The 22704-nt window shown below is 45.6% G+C and overlaps 3 protein-coding genes across 5 annotated transcripts in view; 1 reads left to right on the top strand and 2 right to left on the bottom strand.

Moving 5' to 3' along the window:
• The window catches only part of osbpl10b (oxysterol binding protein-like 10b), a 72391-nt gene extending 70907 nt beyond the window's left edge, over positions 1–1484 (bottom strand). Inside the window, exon 1 of the mRNA XM_049026532.1 lies at positions 719–1484. Within this exon, the coding sequence (XP_048882489.1) occupies positions 719–993 (275 nt within the window). The 5' untranslated portion in view covers positions 994–1484. The remainder of the gene's footprint in view (positions 1–718) is intronic.
• A 652-nt stretch (positions 1485–2136) lies between these two features.
• gpd1l (glycerol-3-phosphate dehydrogenase 1 like) lies at positions 2137–17669 on the top strand. Its single transcript, XM_049026534.1, has 8 exons — positions 2137–2573; positions 3128–3305; positions 3949–4089; positions 7618–7756; positions 9793–9905; positions 14521–14757; positions 15217–15323; positions 15475–17669. The coding sequence occupies exons 1-8, from the start codon at positions 2530–2532 to the stop codon at positions 15569–15571; spliced, it is 1056 nt and encodes a 351-aa protein (XP_048882491.1). The 5' UTR covers positions 2137–2529; the 3' UTR covers positions 15572–17669.
• A 363-nt stretch (positions 17670–18032) lies between these two features.
• On the bottom strand, positions 18033–22504 carry kiaa1143 (KIAA1143 ortholog). 3 transcript variants are annotated; one of them, XM_049026537.1, is made up of 3 exons: positions 22292–22504; positions 21919–22063; positions 18033–19264 (listed from the first exon to the last, which is right to left on the bottom strand). In XM_049026537.1, exons 1-3 carry the CDS (start codon positions 22397–22399, stop codon positions 19062–19064), a joined length of 456 nt encoding a protein of 151 aa, XP_048882494.1. In that variant the 5' UTR covers positions 22400–22504; the 3' UTR covers positions 18033–19061. The 3 variants fall into 3 exon arrangements, with proteins under 3 accessions (XP_048882494.1, XP_048882495.1, XP_048882493.1); XM_049026538.1 differs by lacking the exon at positions 21919–22063 and adding an exon at positions 19554–19698; XM_049026536.1 differs by lacking the exons at positions 21919–22063; positions 22292–22504 and adding exons at positions 19554–19698; positions 19927–20131.
• Between the last annotated feature and the right edge of the window lie 200 nt (positions 22505–22704).

The following is a 22704-nucleotide window of genomic DNA, read 5'->3' as shown; positions in this document are numbered from 1 at the left end:
TCCTCGTGGTTTGTGACGTTCGTGTTAGTGGCCAACAGCATATGACTTTAATCCAATAACAAACATGGCTGTAGTTATAAATACAGCACGAACATTATTTAGTGCTGACTGCTTAACAGTTCTTCCTGTCCAACAGAGAGTATAAGGGTCAAGTCAGCGGTGGTATTTTTGCTGACTTATTGAAATAAGTTAAAGCTTTGCCAAAAGAAAAAAAATCTCGCACAGTTTGCGTACAGGTAGCCCAGTAAGAGTACTGGATAACGTTAGGGTCAGTTGCCTCGCCTGACATCCAAGCAAACCTTAAAAATGGAAAAAAAAGAAAGGTTTTCAGTTAGTCTGCGCAAACCATTTTCTTCGGTGTACTGGGAGCATGTTCGTGGGTATCCCCTTCCCCTCCGATCTCACCCACGCACCTTTTTTTGGCAAGGGGGGGTGGTGTTTCGGTAAACGTGGCAGCATGCACAGCCTCCACACCACCGCAGCCGGCCGATCAGTTACATGTACAAACGTCACCTTTTGACAGCATGACCGTCTCACACGCGTTCGCCATGACCACGCGTGGGGAAAAAGCACATCACGTAACGCGATCGTGATTCAGTCGCGGGACGCATTCTAAACGGCCATTCGTCATCCCCACGCTTGAACCGTTGAACTCTGCGGAGAATACCGTGCACGCAACTCCGGGGGTCCCACTTTCAGCGCGATCGGGGACCGGTACCTGTTCTGCCAGCCCTGCAGCAGGTTCGTGTATTTGCTCAGCACTCCTTCCAGGTGCCGCCTGTTAGGCTGCTGCATGCTCCCGCTGTTTCCCGCTGTCCCTGCACGGCTGCCTCCCCCTCCAGCGGGGCTGCTGGCAGAGCCTGATCCCGCTCCCGAGCTCGGGGTGTGGGAGCCGCTTCTCCCAAGCTTCTTCGTCGAATTCCCGCGATCCGAAGAGGTCGATCCCGGGCCGCTTTTATGAGCCCCCGAATGGACGCCGCACGCCTTTTCCATGGTCGCAACGTGTTACTGTGTCGTGTCAAATCATAAGTGGTGCAAGAGTAGCGAATGTTCCTTGAGTTAAACGAACAACTTTAAAGAAGAAATATCCACATTGCTCGGACTGGATGGCTCGCTTTTTTGGACGCGCTCCCGTTCATCACCCTCAGTTACGCCGAAGACCGTTCTTCTTGGTTGCTGCGGCTGTGGAGAGACCGTCCTTCTGTTTCGGAGCCCCTCCGTTGGAAATCACCGATGGGGTCACTCCCACCAATCCTCCGCCAACCCGGATACCGTGTTACAATACGATCCAGCAGCTACACATCACCACGGCGCTGGGAGGGGGCTCCATTTGACAGCACACATACACGCACGTCTGAAGTGAGGGGCTCCGCCGCCACCGCCTTCACCCGAAACGTGGATTTTTGCACCGGCGATGACGTTGAGATTAACATATTGTACTGCCCGCTGGTTCGCAGTTCTTAACCAGGATCTTAATCATTATCGGCAGTCTTTGCTGTTTTACTGCGACGCTAGAGGGCTGCATATTTTTATATATAGGAAAAACACGCATTACAGCCTGATCGATATTTCATGTCTCCGTTGAGTGAAAAATTGTACAAATTCTATATATTTTTTGTATGTAACGAATAAAAAGGACATTCTGGGTAAACAGTAAATAGAACCCACTAAATTTGGATGCAATCTAAATTCAGTTTGCCGGGTGTAAGTAGGCTATAATTGTTTGTCAAGATAGGTGCGGTTTAATTTATAGTTTGGAAATCGATATGTGTTCCGCATTATTCAATTAAAAAGTCCAACATTTCTCAACCTGCCCTTTAATCGTTAACCAAGAATAACTGAACACAATTTATTTACACTAATCATCCTTAGGAAGGGAAAAATATCGAACCATTTACAATGCCGAAATAACGAACACTTTACTAGTGACATATATACAAGCGACACAGAATTTGCATCAGCATGACAAATGCACATCCAACGCGCTAAGAATCACTTCCAGTAACAGCAGCCGCATTTGCCGCGGGATTGTATCATTCTACGAATAAAACCACCACCCCACAGCAGAATGAAAACGCCTGTGCATACTACCGATTCTTTAGACATTGCAGACATGCAAGTTTAGCAATGATGGGAATGAAACATATTTGTTTCCCAAACACTAAGATAAGTGAAATTGGCATGCTAAAACAATGAAATGATACATTGTTCTACGAGTACATTATTCAGACAGCAACTATACAATAGGAGACGTCTTTTGCACTCGGTGTACATTTAATATGTAAGGGATATAATGGAATGGCAAATCTTTACCCGGTCCTAACATTTAAACTTCAACTCCCAGAATTCTCCACGGTGTCGAAAACCGTGATGATGATGTCACTTACAGTAGACTTGTTTGCACGCGCTGTAGTAATTTCCTATTCTGTGTATGCTGTGCGCTGACTTGTTGTCGGTGATAATTTTAACTAATAGTTTTATTCTCATCGTTTACGTTTTAATCTGTTTGCAAGCGTGTCAACTTCTACAATGGCCGCGCCTCTGAAAGTGTGCATCGTTGGCTCGGGAAATTGGTGAGTTATTTTTCTGTAACGTTTTCGGCAAAATAAGCACGCTAAGGTCTGTTCACAGTAGTCCCATCTGAGTTCCTACGGCGTCGCTGGGATTGCTTTTGGCCTTTCTGCATTGTATGGTTGTGAGATTATCTGCAAGTGAATACATAGCAATTTATTGTCATGTAAAAAGCGATATGCAGACGTTTCCTGTAAAATTATGCGGAGGTAGACCGTGTATTGTCCAAGGTATTGTCTCCGTACAGTTACATTCTTCATCACATGCAGTCCACGGTTAATCCTACACGACGACGGCTGAAAGTAAACCATTCGCTCTGCAAATGAAACAAATGCCCTATCTTCCGTGTCTCCGAAGACAGCATGGGCTGAGGAAGCTTGCTTTTGTGTTTGAAGCGTTGATATTCACGCCTGTGTATTTATTGATCTTAGTTTCATCCTTTCTTTCTGTGGGGTGTTTTTGGAGCATCTTTGTCTCATCGGTGGTATTTGAACATGCAAATTCAAGCAGAGGGGTTCCTTGATTTTGGTGTTTCTAATGGATGTTTCTTGTAAAGGGGGTCTGCTATTGCACGGATCGTGGGCAGCAATGTGCGAGAACTGCAGCGATTTGCCACGACCGTGAAGATGTGGGTCTACGAAGAGAATGTCAATGGCAGGAAGCTCACAGACATCATAAATACAGACCACGAGAATGTCAAGTACCTACCGGGGTACAAGTTGCCAGAGAACGTGGTAAGTGCACTCCAGGACGACCGAAATCAAGTGAGAAATTTCAGCAGACCTCAGAGGAACATGACTAGACTAGATGAACGTTGCTCTTTGCTGGTCCTGGCAAGTTAAAGTATAAAGGTTATCCACTGGTACACTGCAAGGGCTTTGCTTTCATGTGTAATTATGGAGCTTTGTCAGGAAGCGGTGATAGACTGTGCTTAACCTGTTATCAACTGTCTTTTCTAAGAGGAAAGAAACTCTCCGTAGGCGGAACAGGCTGTCGTTCACTATCACATTTCTGTGTTTCATACATGAACAGTGCAGTAAAAATGATTTTTGTAAATATTGAGGTGTTCTGTAGTAGTCTGAAAAAGTGGATTGGCAGGGGTGTGAATTTGGGCTTGGAAGCATTAAAGATACAAAAGTGTGTCTCTCTTGGGTGAGGCTGTTTTGGAGTTGCAGTTTGCTGATAGTTGTTCTGCAACTAGTCATGACTGGTCTTCCTTCCTTTATCGGGTAGGAACTAAGCTTATCTGCCAGGCTTCAGCCACAGAGCCGCTGTCACGGAATACGCAGGTTCCTCATCTTTCTGCAATTCCGAGTGTGTATCAGGCCTCCTGGTTTGTTTCCTCTAGCCCAGACCCCCTTTTCCTGTCCTCTCCAGGTCGCAGTGCCTGACCTGCGGGACGCAGCAAAGGATGCCGACCTGCTGGTGTTCGTGGTGCCTCACCAGTTCATCCGCAAGCTCTGCGAGGAGATGGCCAGCTGCGTGTCCCGCACGGCCAGAGGCATCACCCTCATCAAGGTGACTCCATCTACACCCACCCGTGCACAACAGAAGCTCAATGTCACGTGTCCGTCTTCCCTTAAAGACAGGATTAGAGCTTGGAGATCTTTTGCCTTGTTTTGTCTTGGATCTATGGATCTGTTTGCCTTTTTCCTCCTGTGCCGTCCCCACAAGGAGCACCTGGTACCAGCATGGCTCATAGCTGGACCCTGTATGCATGCTCCTTCGACTCTGCCCTTTCGGAATGCACTGGAAAACTGTGGAATGTGGCAACATCATGCCTCTCCATGCATTTCCTTTACAGATAGAGACTTGCCTAATGATATTGGCAGAGAAATAATATCCTGTGAGGGTGAATGGGGAAGAAGGAGCTGCCTTGTTGTAAACTGCCTTGCGTGATATGAAGGGTGTTGGCCAATGTACCTGCTCTTAAAACATGTTATTGCGTGTAATACTGGGTTGTTCCTGCTGAGCTAGCGAAAGCAAGTTTGTGTGGCCTGGTAGCCTGCCAACACAGGGAACTGCTGCCGCTCAAGTAATCCAGGCCTCGAAAAAGAGGCCCAGGTCTTGGTCATGTGACTTCCTGCTCTGTGGCCTGAAGACTCAGAGTTGGACAGATCAGCTGATAGCAGTGGATTGGCTCAAGTTTCATAAATGACTCAGGGACTCCTTGTCTGAAGTAATTAATTAAACGCAGGATTATTTATAGAATAAGCTACTGTTGTGTTGGTTTAGCTCGTGTAAGCTGTCAGCATGCTGCGTTGTGTATGCAGTGTGTGTATGCATGTTACACCCCAGGGGCAGAAAGGGCTCACTGTTGTCTGGCTCAGGCTCTCTTCAGGGTTTTTTGAGCTGAACCCATTTTTTGAAGTGGGAACGCTGGTGAATATTTCATTTACAGAGCTATTTTGGAGGCTCCGTGGGCCTTCCGCGAAGAGCTGGTGACCCAGATTCTTCAGGTCTGTGGCAGCTTGAGTGGGGGTTGTTTGTTGTTTATTGAGCGATATGTGGGGATTGTGACGTACGTGTGCAAATGAGGAGCACCTCTTCATTTCTTCATTAAATCGGTGTTTCTCAGCTCAGTCCTCGGCATCCCCCCTAGATGGTCCATGTTTTTGCTCCCTCTCAGCTTCTGCTAGGGGACGGAGGGAGCAAAATTGTGTCTGTCTTTCAGGGAGCTGGGAGGGAGCAAAAACGTGAACTGTCTGCAAGCCTCTAAGGATCGGTTTGATTAAACCACACCATTAAATCAATCATGATGAGCTGACTGCTGTAATTACAGGATGGCATGCAGATGCCAGTTTCTGAGGCGCAGCCTGACCTCAGAATGCCTTTATATTTACCTTTGAATCACTAAAATCTTTGTCACCCAGAATGTCTTGTTCCCACACACCCCCGGGGAGGTGGGGAGGTGGGGGGGGGGGGGGGACATGGCCTATTTCTTAAAACTTTTAATTCTTTTGGCTTCTCTGCTTAATCAGCACAGTAAGACCAGTCAGCCAGTGACTGGGTTTTGGTTTGAAACAGGAACTGAAAGCAATGCAGTGAATCCTGTTTTTATGAAAAGTGCAAATTGTAAACAAAATAAATTCCATACACCAAATATGAACCCAGTAATGCTATACAATGCAATGCACATGATAATCTGATAGTTAAGCAAGTTATTTTTATTTACTATTTTTTTCTGCGTGCCCCCACTGTTGCACATAGTTTGATAACTGTTAGACTCAAACCTCAAGTCAAATTTATCAGTTTTCACGACCAACAAAGAGAAAAGCAAAGTAATTTGCCCCCACCCCTGGGGGGCAGTACAGGTCGAGGGCCTTTTGATGGGGCTGTTTAGGGGTACAGACTGCGTAGAGTCTGCTAGACTAGTTTGGGTTGGGACTGTGAATAGAACCTTGTGATGCTGGGCTGGCAGAGAAGAACAGGCATTTTGTTTTGAGAACACATGCACTCGTCACCTGAGATATTTATATTTTGAAGTTAACCGTTTACTGGCTTGAGAGCGTTGGATATCTGACCAGGTAAAGGCTCTTGGAGCCTTTGGTCCTTTGGTCCAGGTCAGGCTGATTGCAGCCCTGCAGGTGTTGAATGACACCGAGAGCTGAGCCTCATCTCTAGGCCTGATTAAAACACATACTTAACATCTCGCAGAGCACGGCGCTTTCATCGAGTGACTAGTGGCAAGTGTCACGTTCTTTAAAAAGTGCATTTTCCATCTATTTTTGTTTTTCCACGCTTGATCGCTACACTTGCGTGCCTGATAACGTGGCTGTGGCGTCAGTACCAAGGCAGTAAAACCAGAGATGCGAGGCTCCATCGTGAACATCATCGCGGCACTATGGAGGTCATGTTTACCTCGAAACAACATCGCCAGGGTGGTCTTCTGAAGGACTGCGGTCTGACGGCTGTATGATCCATATTCCCTTTTTTAAGTTTGTAGACCGAATAGTCAGATTATGTAGTGTTTTGCATGGTCTCACTGCTGCTCCTGTCTGCCATGGTGAGCTAACAATCACTTCTGAGGATCCCAATGGAGGGTATATCAGGTCCGGCGAGTAAAAGTCCAGACCAAGATTTTATTCCAACCAAGCAGTTGAGTATAAAAAGTCACAGTCAGAGAGTACTCAACTAGTTGGTTGAAACAAAACCTTAGTCTGGAGTATTACTCTCTGGACATGAATTACCCACCTCTGGGGGATCCTTCCTTCCTGCCTGCCATTGTCGGGCTCCACAGTGCCTCCTACTGGCAAGCCACTCCCCGCCTCCTGCCATAACGCGTCAGGAAGCATTCCGATCTTTCCAGTAGTAGAAATCTGGTGCTGTCTGTTTTTTTAATTGCACATGTACCATCCACTTATTTATTATTATTATTATATTTCGTTATTTCATTCATATCGAATAACATTCAGCATTCTGTCTGTGTACTTTTAAAATGTATTCGCGCCACGTTTACTTCGCACTATGTGAACCGTCTTTGCACTTTGTCTGTCTCTGAGTTCTTCATACCACGCTGCTTTTCGGCCTAGAATTTCCTCCAGGGATCAATAAAGTTTCTTATCTAATCTGATCTAGAGTTTTGAGGTGTTTGGGCAGCAGTACACGGTATTAACATCACACGTTACTATAATTTAATCACATTGATTATCATGCTTTGAATTTTTATAGCATGCACTAGCTAGCATAAGCTACATTAAGACTCTTACAGATACTGGAGATGCACAGACTGATGAAGACCACACCAAGTGCACTTTGGTCCTCATTAAATCCGCTGATCTGTAGCCTGTTCAGACACCTAAATGAGTCTGACGCACTAATCTTAAATTATAGGCTGCTGGTGTTTCTGCTAAAATGAGACGCCCAAATAGCCCCATTAAGAGTTTCTTGATGTTCAGGTTTTATTTTTTTTTATCATAACCATATATGTACAACTTATCTTATCAGTAGCACGGGCGCCAAGCTGATTTGAATGTGGTTTTTTGTTTACGAATGTTGATTATGAGTTTGTGGTCTGAAGCGGCGTTTGGTTCCCCTTGACGCCAGGGCATCGACGAGGGCCCCGAGGGCCTGCGACTCATCTCTGACATCATCAGGGAGAAGATGGGCATTGACGTCAGTGTGCTCATGGGCGCCAACATCGCCAACGAGGTGGCTGCCGAGAAGTTCTGCGAAACCACGATCGGTGAGGGCCCCAACCCCGCCTCAACAGCACTTAAGCACTTACCATCTGTCATACAATGACGCGAGCAAATCGCTCTCTGCAAAACAGCATATAGCCTGTCAAATCAATAGCCTGTGAATACCAAGAAGATGATGACGTGGCTGGGAAGGAAGTGGGCCTTAGGGCACTTCATTCACCACCAGAAAGTCACTGGTTTAAATCCAGTCCTCTTAGATACAGATGGATGCAGACTCTCTGCCAGGGCTTTTTGGTATCTGTGATTGATCTGTTCTGCTGTCTGTTTGTTGGCCTGCTGATAAAATCCTGCCTTCTATATAAACTTCTATATGACTAGCATTGCTAATGTTATTTTATTACTGATCAGTTTTTGAAGATCGCAGATAAAACCCACAGACTGGAGGCAAATCGGTTAGATTGTTATGTGTGAACTATGCAACCGATCACAGACGCCCGGCACGCTACTCCAAATCCTGACTATATGAAAGTGTCACGGCTGACAATGAGCTACAATGAGAGCGCAAGACATGGATCTTTCTTGGTGGAAGATCCTGTAGCATGTGACCCCCCCCCTGTCGCTGATCAGTCGTGTGTATAAACCACAACGACTTTGACTCCCTACTGCAAGATTCCATGTTGTTTAGTGTGAACAGTACAGCAATCTGACGACTTTCATAGTCGTGTAGTGTGGAGGAGGCCTTAAACCCACTACCCCTTCTGGGGTGTAGGCCACCAGCATGGGCTCTCCAGACATCTCTTTCTCCAACTGGCTCCAGGTATAGCCCGTCTGTTGATGTGCCTCAGGGTCTCAGTCCCCGGCTATTTCTTGGTTGCCCTCTTTACCTTTTGCCTTGGGGATTCCCGCCCAGGGCGTTCTTGGTGATGTTGTTTGCAGGCTTGCAGAGACCATGTTAAATCCATCCGTAGCATCTCTTAAGTCTTGTGATGAAGGCACTTCTTTTCCCAGGATTGAGGCCTATGTTCCAGACCTATGTTGCTATGGGTTTCGTTGCTAGGGGCTCTTCCAAGATGTGGTAGCTGACCCAATGCCTAAACCCTCCTCTTTCATCCAGGTTTGGACCTGACAATGATAATGGATGATCTTAAACTTGGAGAACCTTATTTGCTGGGAAATAATGGAAGTTGTAGCTGGAATGAGGCAGGTCTGATTTTCATTTGAGTGAGGACTTTCACTGTAGCAGGTAATGGTTAGCAGCACATGGTTATCAGTGCTGTGCTATTAGTATTTGGGTTGTGGTGCTTACAGTTAGCGGTGCTAAATAAGCATCAGTTGCTTGGCAGCTCTCCAGCAGTATCCTTAAGTGGCATGCTAGACATCTGCTGTTCTAGTCCTTAGCTGAAACCCAGTATGTACTGGTCCCTGTGTCCTTATGTAAGAGGCCTGTGTTTCCTTCATGCTCTGGAGCAGTAGCCCTATCTGAATGGCCGCCATGTATGGAGTTGAACCAGTTTAATGAAAGGCGAGGTCTTCCAAGCTACCACTCAGCTGGGGGAGGGGGCATGGCACCTGCCGGCAGATGGGGAGCTCCTCGTGGTATCGTAGAATGCCACACGATCATGAGTCATCACATCCTTTCTCTGGGATCCAGGCCAGTGATCTGCCCAACTTCGGATCATGCCAGAAAGTTTTTTTCCCTTTCAAGGTAGTAATTTCTGCAGAATGTTTGGGAGTCTGAGAGTGCTGGCCTTATAACTGGAAGGCATCTGTAGAACAAGGAAAGGTTTCCCATCTACAAGAAGTGAGAGCGCTTCAACCACATACCTAGACCATGGCCGTGACATGATGGGAAAATGGGTGACTCTCGTGGGTGACTGGTCAATAAAACCGACCTAAGTAGGTGATGTCACCCCAGTTCCGTTTCAGAGACCTCTGGATGGTGGGACAGAGGGGAGAGGTGCACGGTGGCACGGCTTGTGGCATGACGGCTCTCTGGGCGACTTTCAGCTCCTCTGCCCCTCGGAGGAAGAGATTCTCTCACTGGGCATAGACTGACATTCTCTGCTTCTCTGCTTTGCAGGCAGCAGGATCATGGACAACGGGCAGCTGTTTAAGGAGCTTCTGCAGACGCCCAACTTCCGCATCACGGTGGTGCCAGACGCCGACACGGTGGAGCTCTGCGGGGCCCTCAAGGTGACGGTCTGCCTCTTGCCAGCGCCTTGTCCCTGGACAGGGCCTCCTAACATCTCACCTGGCTCTCTGACCTCCTGTTCCCCCATTCTGATGGAAATAGATCCAGTTCTACCTCATTAACTTCATGCTATGATCAAGGGCTACATTATTACTGTGTTAATTTCTACAGCAGAAGCCTGTATCTTAACAAATTTGCTGCGCCAGATGTCAGGTTCTTTGTCAGAAATCGATGACACTTTCTTGTAGGGTTGCAACATTCTGGGAATGTTCCTGTTAACTCCCATATATTCCCTATAACTCCTGGAAAATTTCCAACCTGGAATATTTCCAAAACTCCCCAGCTTAACTTCCCATGCAATGGAAAGTTTCTGGGAATTTTCCACCTCTTTGTAACCCTGCTTTCGTGCCATTTGGCTATAAGGTGGTGAGGAAAGAAGGGTTTCTGACAACAGGACTGAACTTGAAATGCTGCCCACTAGGTCACCAGTAACCCCCCTCCCAGTGAAACCAGTCCAGTGTGGATCCCGCTCCACTTCCAACTCCTCTCTTGGTCTTCTAATGCGGTTTATTGGCACAGCTTTCAAACAGCCACACAAAGTCAATCAGGCCTTTGACAGAAAAACTCCTTTTTCACTATGGAAAGTCCATGGATTCAAATGGATAAGAAGTCTGTTATCTGCCTGCACACCCATTCCTGAGCATTTAAAAAAAAAAATGAATAACTTAAGGTGGGGGGGTCTCCAACTCCAGTCCTGGAGAACTAGTGTCCAGTAGGTTTTCTATCCTACCTGGCTTATGGTGAGCCACACCTGGTATTTACCTGAGAACAGGTGTGACTCATCACCATAAGCCAGGTAGGACAGAAAACCTACTGGACAGTTGCTCTCCAGGACTAGAGTTGGAGACCCCTGCCTAGTTGATTTGTAGACACTGCCTTCGTAGTAGAGCAGCCATTGCAAAAACACCGACGCAAATTTCCGGGCGAGCCGGATTGGGCAACGGCAGCGGTCTAGAGGCTTAGCAGAAATGGCAACGCCTTTTCAGTTGAGAAGCTCTGGCTGCGGTAGGGATGCTGAAATTGTGCATGGTGACAAATCAGTCAGCAAGAAGAACATCGCTCTGAAAAATAAGGAGATGCAGCCTGAGGCAGAGTAAAAGAAAGCAAGCGGCTGTCGGACGGGAGCCAGGGGGCCATCTCAAGGTCGTGGGCAGGGATGGGACAGTCCAGGAAAAGAAATGCACCCCCCCTTGAATATTTCTCACTCCTGTCCCATAGATACAGTTGCCCATCAAGAATTCTCCCGAAAGTCCCAGTCTAGCTGATTCCGAGTCCCTCTTCCTATCAGGATCTTACTGCAATTCTGTGATGCCATTGATTACCTTGTCTGGCGTGCTGTTACAGCATCTCAATTGATGCTTTCTGGTGCTGTTTTTTTTTTTTTTTACAGCCCTTAGATGGGCTCCGCTCTTTATCAATTACTTCTGCCTGCCGTTCTTGGCTGGGTCACTGCATTCGGACCAAGCTCTGTTTCTTGCAGCTGTGTAATCGAAAGTATTTATTGGTAAACGCATCCATAAGATGAATGTGGGTTTACAAATGTTTGTTAATCAATTAACAGTCGTATGATTGGTGGATATGCTAAATTAATTCGCTTATAAAGGGTATCAGTACAGTTAAACGGTTTGACAAACTGCCTACATTGTGACCCATAGAGCCAGGACTGAGAATGTTCTAGACCCAAAGTAAGCAGCCAAACCAGAGATCGCTCCCTCTAACGATTAATGAAAGTATAACTTTTTTGATCTAATGGATATATGCATGTGTTGGCCTTCAACTGCTGTTCTTAGCTTCAGTCCATCATGTAAGATGTTACAAGCCTATACTTTGCCTCTTGGCTGTGTTTACCGCAAACCTGCTATTGCTGTACTTACTATCTACAGACTCGTAGCACCACAAACACGATTCCATTACATTGCAACAGCCCTGTCATCCTGCGGATAAAAGGTCATTAGCGACCACCGAGACACAGAAAGCATCAGTCGGAGCGGTATGTGAGCATCCAGGAATTGGGGAGAGTTGCTTACCGATGGAAAAATCCAGCTAGGTGGTTCCTGCTCGGATCTTCATTAACCAGAAGGAAATGCAGGTTAAAGTCCATCGAGATACTAGAAAAGATGATGGGGAGCAGATGGGAATGGAGGAGTGTCACATACATAAAAAAAAAAAAAGAAAAGAAATCAGGATCCGAAGCATTCCTAGACATTTTATTTTACCCCATTTAAAACTATTCACATTGTGTGTAGAGGCAATTATTTTCACCAGATGTGATCGGTGAGATTTATACGTTGGACTGAAGCAGATTTTCCCACTCAAAGTCCGGGGAGTATGGCCGGTGCGCTGCCTCTCCTCTGCGCCTCCTCCATGAGTCACTGCCTTTCTCCTCTCAAACTCATTAAAAAGCCCCAGGCTGTACCCGGGCGTGTCCTGTCAGACTGTTTACAGAGTGTGAATGCTGACACTCCCGAAGCAGGTTTAATGGGCTTAAAGTTGATACTCTAAACAAATTACAATTCAACTGGCGATTGTTATTTATCGGTTTATTTCCGTTAGCCAAGCTGGCATTTCCGTATACGAACCGTAAGAGTGCGACTCGTCTTCTAACCATCCTTTCAGTAACATAAACGCTGGACACCATGTGATCCCTGTTCCCCTGCCCCTGCTGCATCGAACAACACAGTCAGTACTATGTTATTTCAGAGAGTGATGATGGCGATGTGTTGAAATTCTCTTTTCACCCACCGCGTCTGGCTCTCCATGACACAGACACACATGTAGGTGAGAGCGGACTTGGCAGCGAAGGGCAGCCACCTGTAGCAGTGACCATGGAGTTGGGGGTTATGATCCTAGTTCTAGGGCCCACAGACATGACTGTGGGCCCACAGGCTCGAACTGGCGACCTTGCGATCACAGAGGGCTTAGCCCTCTGTCCGTCACGCTGCCCCATTAAGACATTTCAGCCTCTTCCATAGTGAGATGGTTTATTCCACAGGGTGGGGTCGTGTGGCATGATTATGAATAATCGCAGCTTTATTTTTGATGGCTGTCTGTGAAGCATGGTTTTGAAGGCTTTCGCTGTCATTTTCTGCTTCCCCCCCCCCCCCCCCCGACTGTGTTCTGGACAGTCCGTCATCTCAGAGACCCAAGAGTAGCATCCTCAGGCTGCATGTTCCCGTGAACAGAATTCATTGGCATTGAGGCCCTGGGTTCTCGTTAAGCTCCTCCTCTCTCTGCAGCACACCACGGTCCCATGTGGCCGCCTCACGCCGGAAGGTGCCGGAAAGCTGAGCCGCAGAGCCTGGAGCAAAGCGCGCAGAAATCCGTTTATAAAAAGCGTAGAGGGACTCGCATGGGCTTGATAAACCCACCAAAGCTGTATTGTGAGTTTAAGGGGGGGGGGGGGAAAGACCTGCGTTTTTATGGTGAAGACGACGTTGAGCCGAGTATAGAAAGATGCATGTGGCTTGTATGCGTGGTGGTTGGTGCGTGACGAGAGCCTGCAAATCGGATCACTACTGCCGTCCACTAGTGGAGGGTGACTTACTTACGTTTTACAAAAGCAGTTTATCCAGTTGGATGAATGGACATCAGTCCAGATCAGTGATTCCCAATCCGGGCCTGAAGGACCCAGAGTCGCTCCATGTTTTTGCTCGCTCTTAGATCCCTGCAAGACAGTCCGCATTTTTGCTTGGGAGCTGGGAAGGAGCAAAATCGTGGGCTGTCTCTGGGTCCTCGAGGACCGGACTGGGAAACGCCACTCCAGATGACAGCATTTTCTAAATGGTTTGGTCTGTGGCTCCACTCAGAAGGTGGGGAATCGGCTTGGTGTTCATGCTGAGGAGGAGGAGGCTAGCTGGGAGTCTGCCCTTATCAGTCCCCAACAGATAGCCATGTGTCATCTGTGGAGCAGGAGAGTTCACTGGAGGGGACCGGCTGTGCCAGTCAGGGCAGTGGCCAGGCGTGGCTAGAGCATCCAGGGATATCCATCGTTTTCCTGGGGGTAAAATGCATGCCTAAAAAAAGAACTGCTTTGTGTATGATTTTAATTCACTGTAGGCGTGTGAAACTGGCATCCTACACTGCAAGAAGATGGTACTTTAAGGAGGTCTGAGTCAGACCCCTCTTTCGTTTACACACAGACTCCTCTTCGACAGTCTTCCTCTCTGGCTTCCGTGCTAATGACAGAAAAAATCCCCGGTGTTCCACCTTGTCAGGCCGTGAGAATGTAACCGGCAGTGTGCGAGGTCCCTGGAAAACGAGACTATGTGCCGAGAATATCAGCAACATTGCAGCTGAAGGCTTTGTGCTACAGCTTAAGAAAGTTCAAACGATGTCTGCTTTGTAGCACTGGCTGTGACGAGTCGATTCTTAGGAGCATGACGCAAAACGGCTTCAATTCTGATTTCATCAGATATGTGACAAGGATTCTGTCTGACAGAAGTGCTAGCCAATGAGGTTCTTTCCCTGATGGAGGCGGGCCTTCGTGCCAGCCAGCTCTTTTTGTGTATGTTGGCTTTACGCACTGTTCCTCTGCCTGACTGTGACTCCTCCCCCCAGAACATCGTGGCAGTGGGGGCAGGCTTCTGTGATGGCCTGGGCTGTGGCGACAACACCAAAGCAGCAGTGATCCGGCTGGGGCTAATGGAGATGATCTCCTTTGCCCGGCTCTTCAGCAAAAACAGCACCGTCTCCTCCGCCACCTTCCTGGAGAGCTGCGGCGTGGCCGACCTCATCACCACCTGCTATGGGGGTCGCAATCGACGCGTCTCTGAGGCGTTCGTCACCTCTGGGAAGGTGGGTCCCCTCCGGGGGGGAGGGAGATGTACGCTACCTATGTTTAAAACTGAAATCGGGAAATGCAGTCTATAAGCATACTGTTTTCATGAGAACAGCAGGATATGCTAGCAAAACTTTCTAATAGAGTTCCAGTTTGTAGTGAATCGGTCTGTTTGAAAGCTGTCAAAAGACAGCCGTCCTAAAAATAAGAGGAAATGGCCTGCCTGAATGATTCATAGATAGCTCTTAGGCTGGCTGATATTTAACCTCATGGCATGTGAAGTTTTATGTATGATGAGAAGTTAATCTGCACCCAAAATTGAATAATTACAATCACAACCACTAAACTCTTTACCTCATTGCCTCTGAGATCATTAATCCATAACAGCTGGCTGTCCACAATATCCAGCTGCTTAGAGAGTAGTAGGGTATCCTGTATTCGATGCATTTGTCCATCCTTGTTCCCCTTCTCAACAGAGCATCGAGGAGCTGGAGAAGGAGATGCTGAATGGTCAAAAGCTCCAAGGACCAGCAACCGCAGCTGAGGTCCATCACATCCTCAAACAGAAGGGCCTTGTGAGCAAGTGAGTGTTGTCACTTGTCCCATAATGGGCCTCCAATCCACCAGAGGGCAGCATGTGCCAGTCATTGAATAGGCCTGTCCCCCTTTACCTTTCTTTTTGGAGCAATGTTTTTTCCTTCATCATCAGTCGCTGTCTCTGCACCTTCCCCTAGGTTCCCCCTCTTCACTGCCGTCTACCAGATCTGCTTTGAAGGGAAGCCCGTGCAGGACATGATCTCCTGCCTTCAAAGCCACCCAGAACACTTGTAAACATCTTCTATACTCCCCCAGGTCCTACCCTGCTGTACCCATCTCTCTTTCCATGCCTGCAGCAGGCACCAGAAGGGGTCCACAACTCTACCACTGGATTACGAAGGGCTCACCAGGGTGATATCCAAGCGCTTTGAAGAGACCGCAGTCCTCTAAAGGGAGAATGTTTGGTTGGTTATACTGAGGAGACACTGCTCCCAGTAGCCCAGTATAACCAGCCACACACAGGCCCTCTTCAAAGCGCCATCCCAGGATTTAGGAGATGCCCTTCCCGTTGTTTGGGAGTGTAGACAGTGCCTTTCGAACCCCCGCGTACACCCAGGAAACAAACTGGACCTGCCCTCTTTCCTCTTGGCCGCCAAAGGCATCCGCTTCACTTTCTCACTTTGGTTAATTTCTAAAAAATGGTGTAGGGTCTGTTTTCTTAATTTTTAAAAAAATACTTTATAAACATCATTTGGCTCCGAACCAACCACCAGAGATTTTGCACGGCTGTGTAATTTCGGGCAGAATGGTGAAACACACTTTCCTGAAAATAGCACTAAACATTCTTTAAGGTGGTTCTGAGAGACAACACAGGGAACAAGGTGAAATGCTGCCCTATTCTTTAAGTATATTAACCCGAACTACTTTTTTTAATAACTGTTTTCATATTGTTTATAATGGTTACTGTAACTATAGGTGTTTTAATGCCGGTAGTGAAAACAAAAAGGGATAGATGCAAAGTATGGCCTCTAGGACTGTTTACAGTATTTTAAAGTTGTCCTACAGGCATGACTGAGGCATCCTTTCCAGGGTTCCTAAAATCCCAATCTGCACCAGGGTCCGGTTCCCGTGGAATAAGCCCATCTCGTTCCGCCACCCATGCCCACTTTGTGTTAGACTCCTTCGGTTTTTTATCATCTAGTGTTTTTTGTACCGATTCTCAGTCATATTTTAGTAGCAAGACTGTATTTAGTGAAAATTACCGCTTGATATTTTTAACCGACCTTCCCCTGTTACTTTTAAAGTATTTTAATCTTGGTCTGTCATTGACACATTACTGTTATCATTCTGGAATGTTTATGGAACCTAGAATGTGTCAATAAATAAGGTTGTAACAAGGGTACTCAGGTTTGATTTTGGAGGATCAAGAGTTCAGAGATGGCAGTGTAAAGCACTGTGCAGGGCGCTGACTGTAGTCATCCAGAACTGAAACAGGTGCCCTTTAAGCAATCCTGCAAATGCAGGTCTTACTGTAACACACCTACTCCATGTCCCATTCCCCAAAACCCTTAAGCAGCCAGATGCCTGGCAGTGAATTAATTTAGCATCTTTTTTGAGTGTAGGCGAGTTTGCATTAATGTTTGGTTGATTGATTAATTTTGTACTAATTCATATTCAGTTCAGCCCTTCTGAAGAATTCAGAATCTTGTACCATTTTTAAAAGCCGCAACGCACACTGCCGTCTCATAAGCTTTTAGATGATTGAGAGGAAAAGACGCGATAGAGACGTTAAACCAGAAGCTGTGGCAGGTGGCTCCACTATGGCACCCACCCGGTGCCATCTCAGGACGGCGGCTGGGACCACAGCTTGTATTATGGAATATAATCCGGCATCCTGCCAAGTGCCACGGCATTCTTAGAAAAGAGCGGGTGATTTATGAATCCTGCCCCCCGTGTCTTTTGGTGGAAACACTTGGAAGTGTTAGTAAGGCTTACCCCAAAATAGCTCGTCTTTCATAATTGGGGAGACTGGCGACATCAGAGCCAAAGAGCTCACAGAAAAATGGCACTCCGGGAGATCCTTGGCAAAGCTAAGTACCCTTCAGCCTGTCTTTGTGAAAGCTCACCAGGAGGCAGCAGCCTCTCAGTTTTCATGCAAGCAGGCAAAGAACATTAGTGTTCCTCTTCAGAATTAAACTACATCAGATTCTTCAGATGAGGGTTTGGATACTTCCTACATTACGGTTGCCTTTTAGTTCACTTTGAATGTCACTTCTCATGCGTCTTTAAACCTCCAGTCAACATAGTCATTGTATTCCAGTGTATCAAAAGCCACTGAACATGTAACCTTTTCTGGTGATGCAAATTAAAATCGACTTTGTTGGAATCTTAACCCAGAAAGTTTTTTTTGTTGTTCCTTTTTAGTATTTGTTCTTTATCTGTGGTCCCACTACGATCATCCATGTAGGAATGTGTTATACCAGCATCCTGTGTTCAGAAGTCACTGAACCATCCTGAGAGGAGATGGCCAAAGAGAGACGTACATGGTTTAATTGGTCACCTCTGAATTTTGAAAGCAGAGTCGCAGAACATTGAATCTGTAGGATGAGATACAGCCATCCCTCCTGAACTGCGGCTCAAAGCCTCCTCCTGGCCAACTATCGGATCCAGTTTTGAAATGGTAAATGCAAAACATGATTCAAGTGAGTGTACATTGTCTTTTTTTTGCAACCTCCTGAATGACTTTCTCCAACAATTTTATCCTTCAATTAAAAGGTTTATTAAGATGCAACAACACATATCCACATGCTACAGTAACTGCACCAAGTTCCCTATTAAATTCCTACAAACAGTAACAATTCGCGTTGCATCAACAGCAACCCAAACTGAAAGTGGTCAGCTCCTTTGTAGAAGCTTTGACACGTATATACACACCAAATGAGACGAAAAGGTAAAATGCAATGGGAGGGTCCCTCTATAAATGGTGGAAAAGGGGGAGATTTTAAAAAATAAAGCTCATATCTAAGCCAGTCACAAATAAAAGCCGTTATGAAGACGTGCAATGTGAGATTTCTGTATCAAACTGACTGCACTTTCTTCTGTCATGGAGCAGAAAATAGAACTTCCTCTGTGCAGTTCCCTGCACAGAGAACGTGAAACAAACATTTCCATAATGTAAAATGTGATACAGGAAGCCTTAATGGGATAAAACGGTATAACTTGATTCAAGGAGAAACCCTTGCTCTCATTTTAGAGGGATGCTACTTTTTACTTTAAAACTTTGGAATAATGGAGAACGAAAACCAACATGAAAAAAGTGGGTGCCCCCTCCCGCCCTTGCATTTATCGATTAACCTCTACGACACCTCATTTACATATTAAGGAAAGAACCTCAACCATGACTGCTTAATTTAACCGGATTCGGAGGAGGGATGATGGTTTGATCTTTGGACCCCATTCTCAGATGACAACCACAAACGAAGTGCTAAAGTGGCTGGCAAGCTCAAATTTCCGGGTACGATGCCACTTTTAGCACCGTACATGCTTCCTAAAGATAGCAACTAGCAGAACTCAGCTTTGTAGCTGTTCAACATGCTATCATACCAGGCATGGAGCCATCTTACAAAATGTGACCAAAAGGTAACATGAGTATCACGGTTTGTGTGAGACAAGATAAAGCGGTGAAGATGAAGATGTTGGTGTCAAACCTGACCAAGGTCCCCCCTCCCCCCTTCCTCAGAGTCCTCCTGTATAAATAGGCTGGGATCACCCATCTGTGCTGAGGCTAATCGTCCTCTTCCTCATCCCCGCCAAAAGACAGGAGGCTGCTGTTTTTCACCTTCTTCCGTACATCATCCTCCTTCTTGACATCGTCGCTCTTCTTCTTCTTGCTGGAGCTGGCGGTGATGCCCTGGAACTTCTCTGAGGTGCGTTTTACCGGCTTCCTGAACAGGATCTTACCGTCTTCAGGTGGCTTGTCTTCTGGGGCTATAGGTACAGGAAGAAGATGAGTCTGGAAGCATCTAGTAAGCATTCAGTAAAATCTGTGGAGTAACTAAGGTATATTCCTTATTTTATATTAAGCCTCAACAAGAAATATGTTCAATGGACATTTAATCTATGTTGTGCCTGACTCAGAATATTACACAAATGAAATGAACACTGATCCCAATGATGGGACACTCCAGACAAATGTACCACAGCACAGTATCAGAGTCTTAGCTTCAAGTATAACAAACATCTAATAGGAGTAAGGATGGATGAACAGCAGACTCGCCATCTTTGGAGGCCTTCATCTTGGCTTTAATATTTTTGACCTCCTCGGCATTCAGGTGGCCGTCCTTCAGAACCACGACTTGTGGCATTTCGTCCTCGCGGTCGCTGTCCCCGCTGTCGTCATCACAAGTGGGCATTACCACTTTCTGCGACAAAAACATACCTCAATCGAGTTTTGTAGTCAGTACCTAAAAATAACGTCATTGAACTAGACCGTAGACGGAACAAAACCAGCAATTATTAAATGTTAATTAAACTATTAACATCCATTAAATAGTGAATCTTTACTAAAATTAACAAAATAAACCAACCTGTCCTAAACTCATTTCAAATCATAATCATACGCTATCATAATACTGGCTTTACTTCCTTACCTTTGTATCGATTGTTGGTCCTTCTTTATAGCCAACATCATTCTTGAATTTACGCAGAAAAGAGGGTTCTGTTGGTTTCACCCAAGATATATTTCCTTTTTTGCTCATTTCGCAGCGTTATGCTACAGCGTTTGAAAGCAAAACACATACGTAAATAAGCTGTCGAGCCTTGGCCTCCAACCGTCAGTATAGAAATGCGTCATCAATACGTCATCAACTTGAGCCCAGTCAATCAACATTGCTTGTGAGGCTTGTGTTCGCGTGGGCAAACTTTCCGAGGGTGTCGCGCGCCCCCTGGACAGAATTTCTTCAGTTACATGACGTAATTGTCTTACGATGCAAAATGCAGTTTTAACCTTATTTATTTTTTTTTTAGAATCGTTATTGCCAATATTTTCATTTGCACAGCTTTATTGTTTAAGATATCATAACAGTTGACAGCTAACAATTTGTGCAGTGTAATCCCTGTGCAGGGCGCTGACTGAGTGTAGGCATCCAGACCTAAACGGGTACCATTTAATCAATCCTGCAGGTGCAGGTCTTATTCTAACACCACTACATAATCTCCCAATCCCCCAAACTCCTAAGCAGCCAGATACCAGTCAGTAAATTAATTTAGCATCCTTTTTTGAGAGTCTGGGTAAGTTGGCATTAATGTTAATGTATTAAGTAACTCAGACACAGACAGAGAATCAATAGACCTGAAAGACAGACGACAGAGAGGAGTTTTATTCATTTAGTGGATGCTTTATCCGTTGTGATGTACAACTGAAAAATGATGATTGGAATAGCGATTCTTTGAAGGGATTGGATCTTTGGACTCCATTCCTTTTCTAGACCTGCTCATCGTTCTTTTTAGTTTTTTTTTTTTCTTAGGGGGCAGAGGGTTAGTTACAAGATTTATCTGCAAAATAAAACATAGGATAATGAGTAAAACTTGGATCAGATTCAGACAGGTGGCAATCAGTTCTTCTAATTGTCCATGGTCTGCATTGTAAATATTATAAAATGTGACACCGTAGATCCAGGGACGGATTACGGACCGGGCCAGCGGGGCCGCTGCCCAGGGGCCCTTGGGGTGCAGGGGGCCCGTGGGGCCCCTAGCCCAAAACAATTTGCAACGCTTATCAACATTGTATTTTCGTTTGTCTATTTTAGAGGGCCTACATTCTTTGATCCTCTGCCTACAAGGGCCCCTGACCCTATAGGGAGGGCGTTTGGCTGCCAAGGGCCCTTGAATTGTAGTGGTTGTGGTGGTGGTGCTGCTGGTGGTGGGGGGGGGGGGGGGGGGCCTCGCGAACGTTTTGCCCAGGCGCCCACACAACCCATAATCCGTCCCTGCGTAGATCTGCTTTGTCAGTGAACTTACTAGGCCTACTTTGAATTTACCATCTGTATGAAATGTGTTATGTAGATAAAGTTCCTTACCTTTAAATGCAATTTAATGAAACACTTAATATTATAAACCTTTTATCGGCACAATAAAAACAAGTATAATTAACTTTTATGCAAAAGAAATTTCAGTGAAAATCAGGTATCTGAAAAAAAATCATGAGAATTTATTTGTAACTCAAAATAATAATCATAGTGCAAAAGGCCCATACTACAGGCAACTTTTGAACAATATCATAAAAAATTAATAAAAATATAGATACACATAGTATAAGCACTGAGATGGTCTTCAGGTGGCTTGTCTTCTGGGGCTATAGGTACAGGAAGAAGATGAGTCTGGAAGCATCTAGTAAGCATTCAGTAAAATCTGTGGAGTAACTAAGGTATATTCCTTATTTTATATTAAGCCTCAACAAGAAATATGTTCAATGGACATTTAATCTATGTTGTGCCTGACTCAGAATATTACACAAATGAAATGAACACTGATCCCAATGATGGGACACTCCAGACAAATGTACCACAGCACAGTATCAGAGTCTTAGCTTCAAGTATAACAAACATCTAATAGGAGTAAGGATGGATGAACAGCAGACTCGCCATCTTTGGAGGCCTTCATCTTGGCTTTAATATTTTTGACCTCCTCGGCATTCAGGTGGCCGTCCTTCAGAACCACGACTTGTGGCATTTCGTCCTCGCGGTCGCTGTCCCCGCTGTCGTCATCACAAGTGGGCATTACCACTTTCTGCGACAAAAACATACCTCAATCGAGTTTTGTAGTCAGTACCTAAAAATAACGTCATTGAACTAGACCGTAGACGGAACAAAACCAGCAATTATTAAATGTTAATTAAACTATTAACATCCATTAAATAGTGAATCTTTACTAAAATTAACAAAATAAACCAACCTGTCCTAAACTCATTTCAAATCATAATCATACGCTATCATAATACTGGCTTTACTTCCTTACCTTTGTATCGATTGTTGGTCCTTCTTTATAGCCAACATCATTCTTGAATTTACGCAGAAAAGAGGGTTCTGTTGGTTTCACCCAAGATATATTTCCTTTTTTGCTCATTTCGCAGCGTTATGCTACAGCGTTTGAAAGCAAAACACATACGTAAATAAGCTGTCGAGCCTTGGCCTCCAACCGTCAGTATAGAAATGCGTCATCAATACGTCATCAACTTGAGCCCAGTCAATCAACATTGCTTGTGAGGCTTGTGTTCGCGTGGGCAAACTTTCCGAGGGTGTCGCGCGCCCCCTGGACAGAATTTCTTCAGTTACATGACGTAATTGTCTTACGATGCAAAATGCAGTTTTAACCTTATTTATTTTTTTTTTAGAATCGTTATTGCCAATATTTTCATTTGCACAGCTTTA

This window comes from Brienomyrus brachyistius, chromosome 9 (genome assembly GCF_023856365.1).
Source record: "Brienomyrus brachyistius isolate T26 chromosome 9, BBRACH_0.4, whole genome shotgun sequence".
NCBI lineage: Eukaryota > Metazoa > Chordata > Actinopteri > Osteoglossiformes > Mormyridae > Brienomyrus > Brienomyrus brachyistius.
This window is presented reverse-complemented; position numbering and strand designations above follow the sequence as displayed.

Coding starts and splice junctions, on each gene's coding strand:
- kiaa1143 (XM_049026537.1), bottom strand. CDS start 22,399: ATGAGCAAAAAAGGAAATATATCTTGGGTGAAACCAACAGAACCCTCT. Junction 22,064..22,291: donor GACCAACAATCGATACAAAG/GTAAGGAAGTAA, acceptor TTTTTGTCGCAG/AAAGTGGTAATGCCCACTTG. Junction 19,265..21,918: donor GATGAAGGCCTCCAAAGATG/GCGAGTCTGCTG, acceptor CTGTACCTATAG/CCCCAGAAGACAAGCCACCT.
- gpd1l (XM_049026534.1), top strand. CDS start 2,530: ATGGCCGCGCCTCTGAAAGTGTGCATCGTTGGCTCGGGAAATTG. Junction 4,090..7,617: donor GAGGCATCACCCTCATCAAG/GTGACTCCATCT, acceptor CCTTGACGCCAG/GGCATCGACGAGGGCCCCGA. Junction 9,906..14,520: donor AGCTCTGCGGGGCCCTCAAG/GTGACGGTCTGC, acceptor TCCTCCCCCCAG/AACATCGTGGCAGTGGGGGC.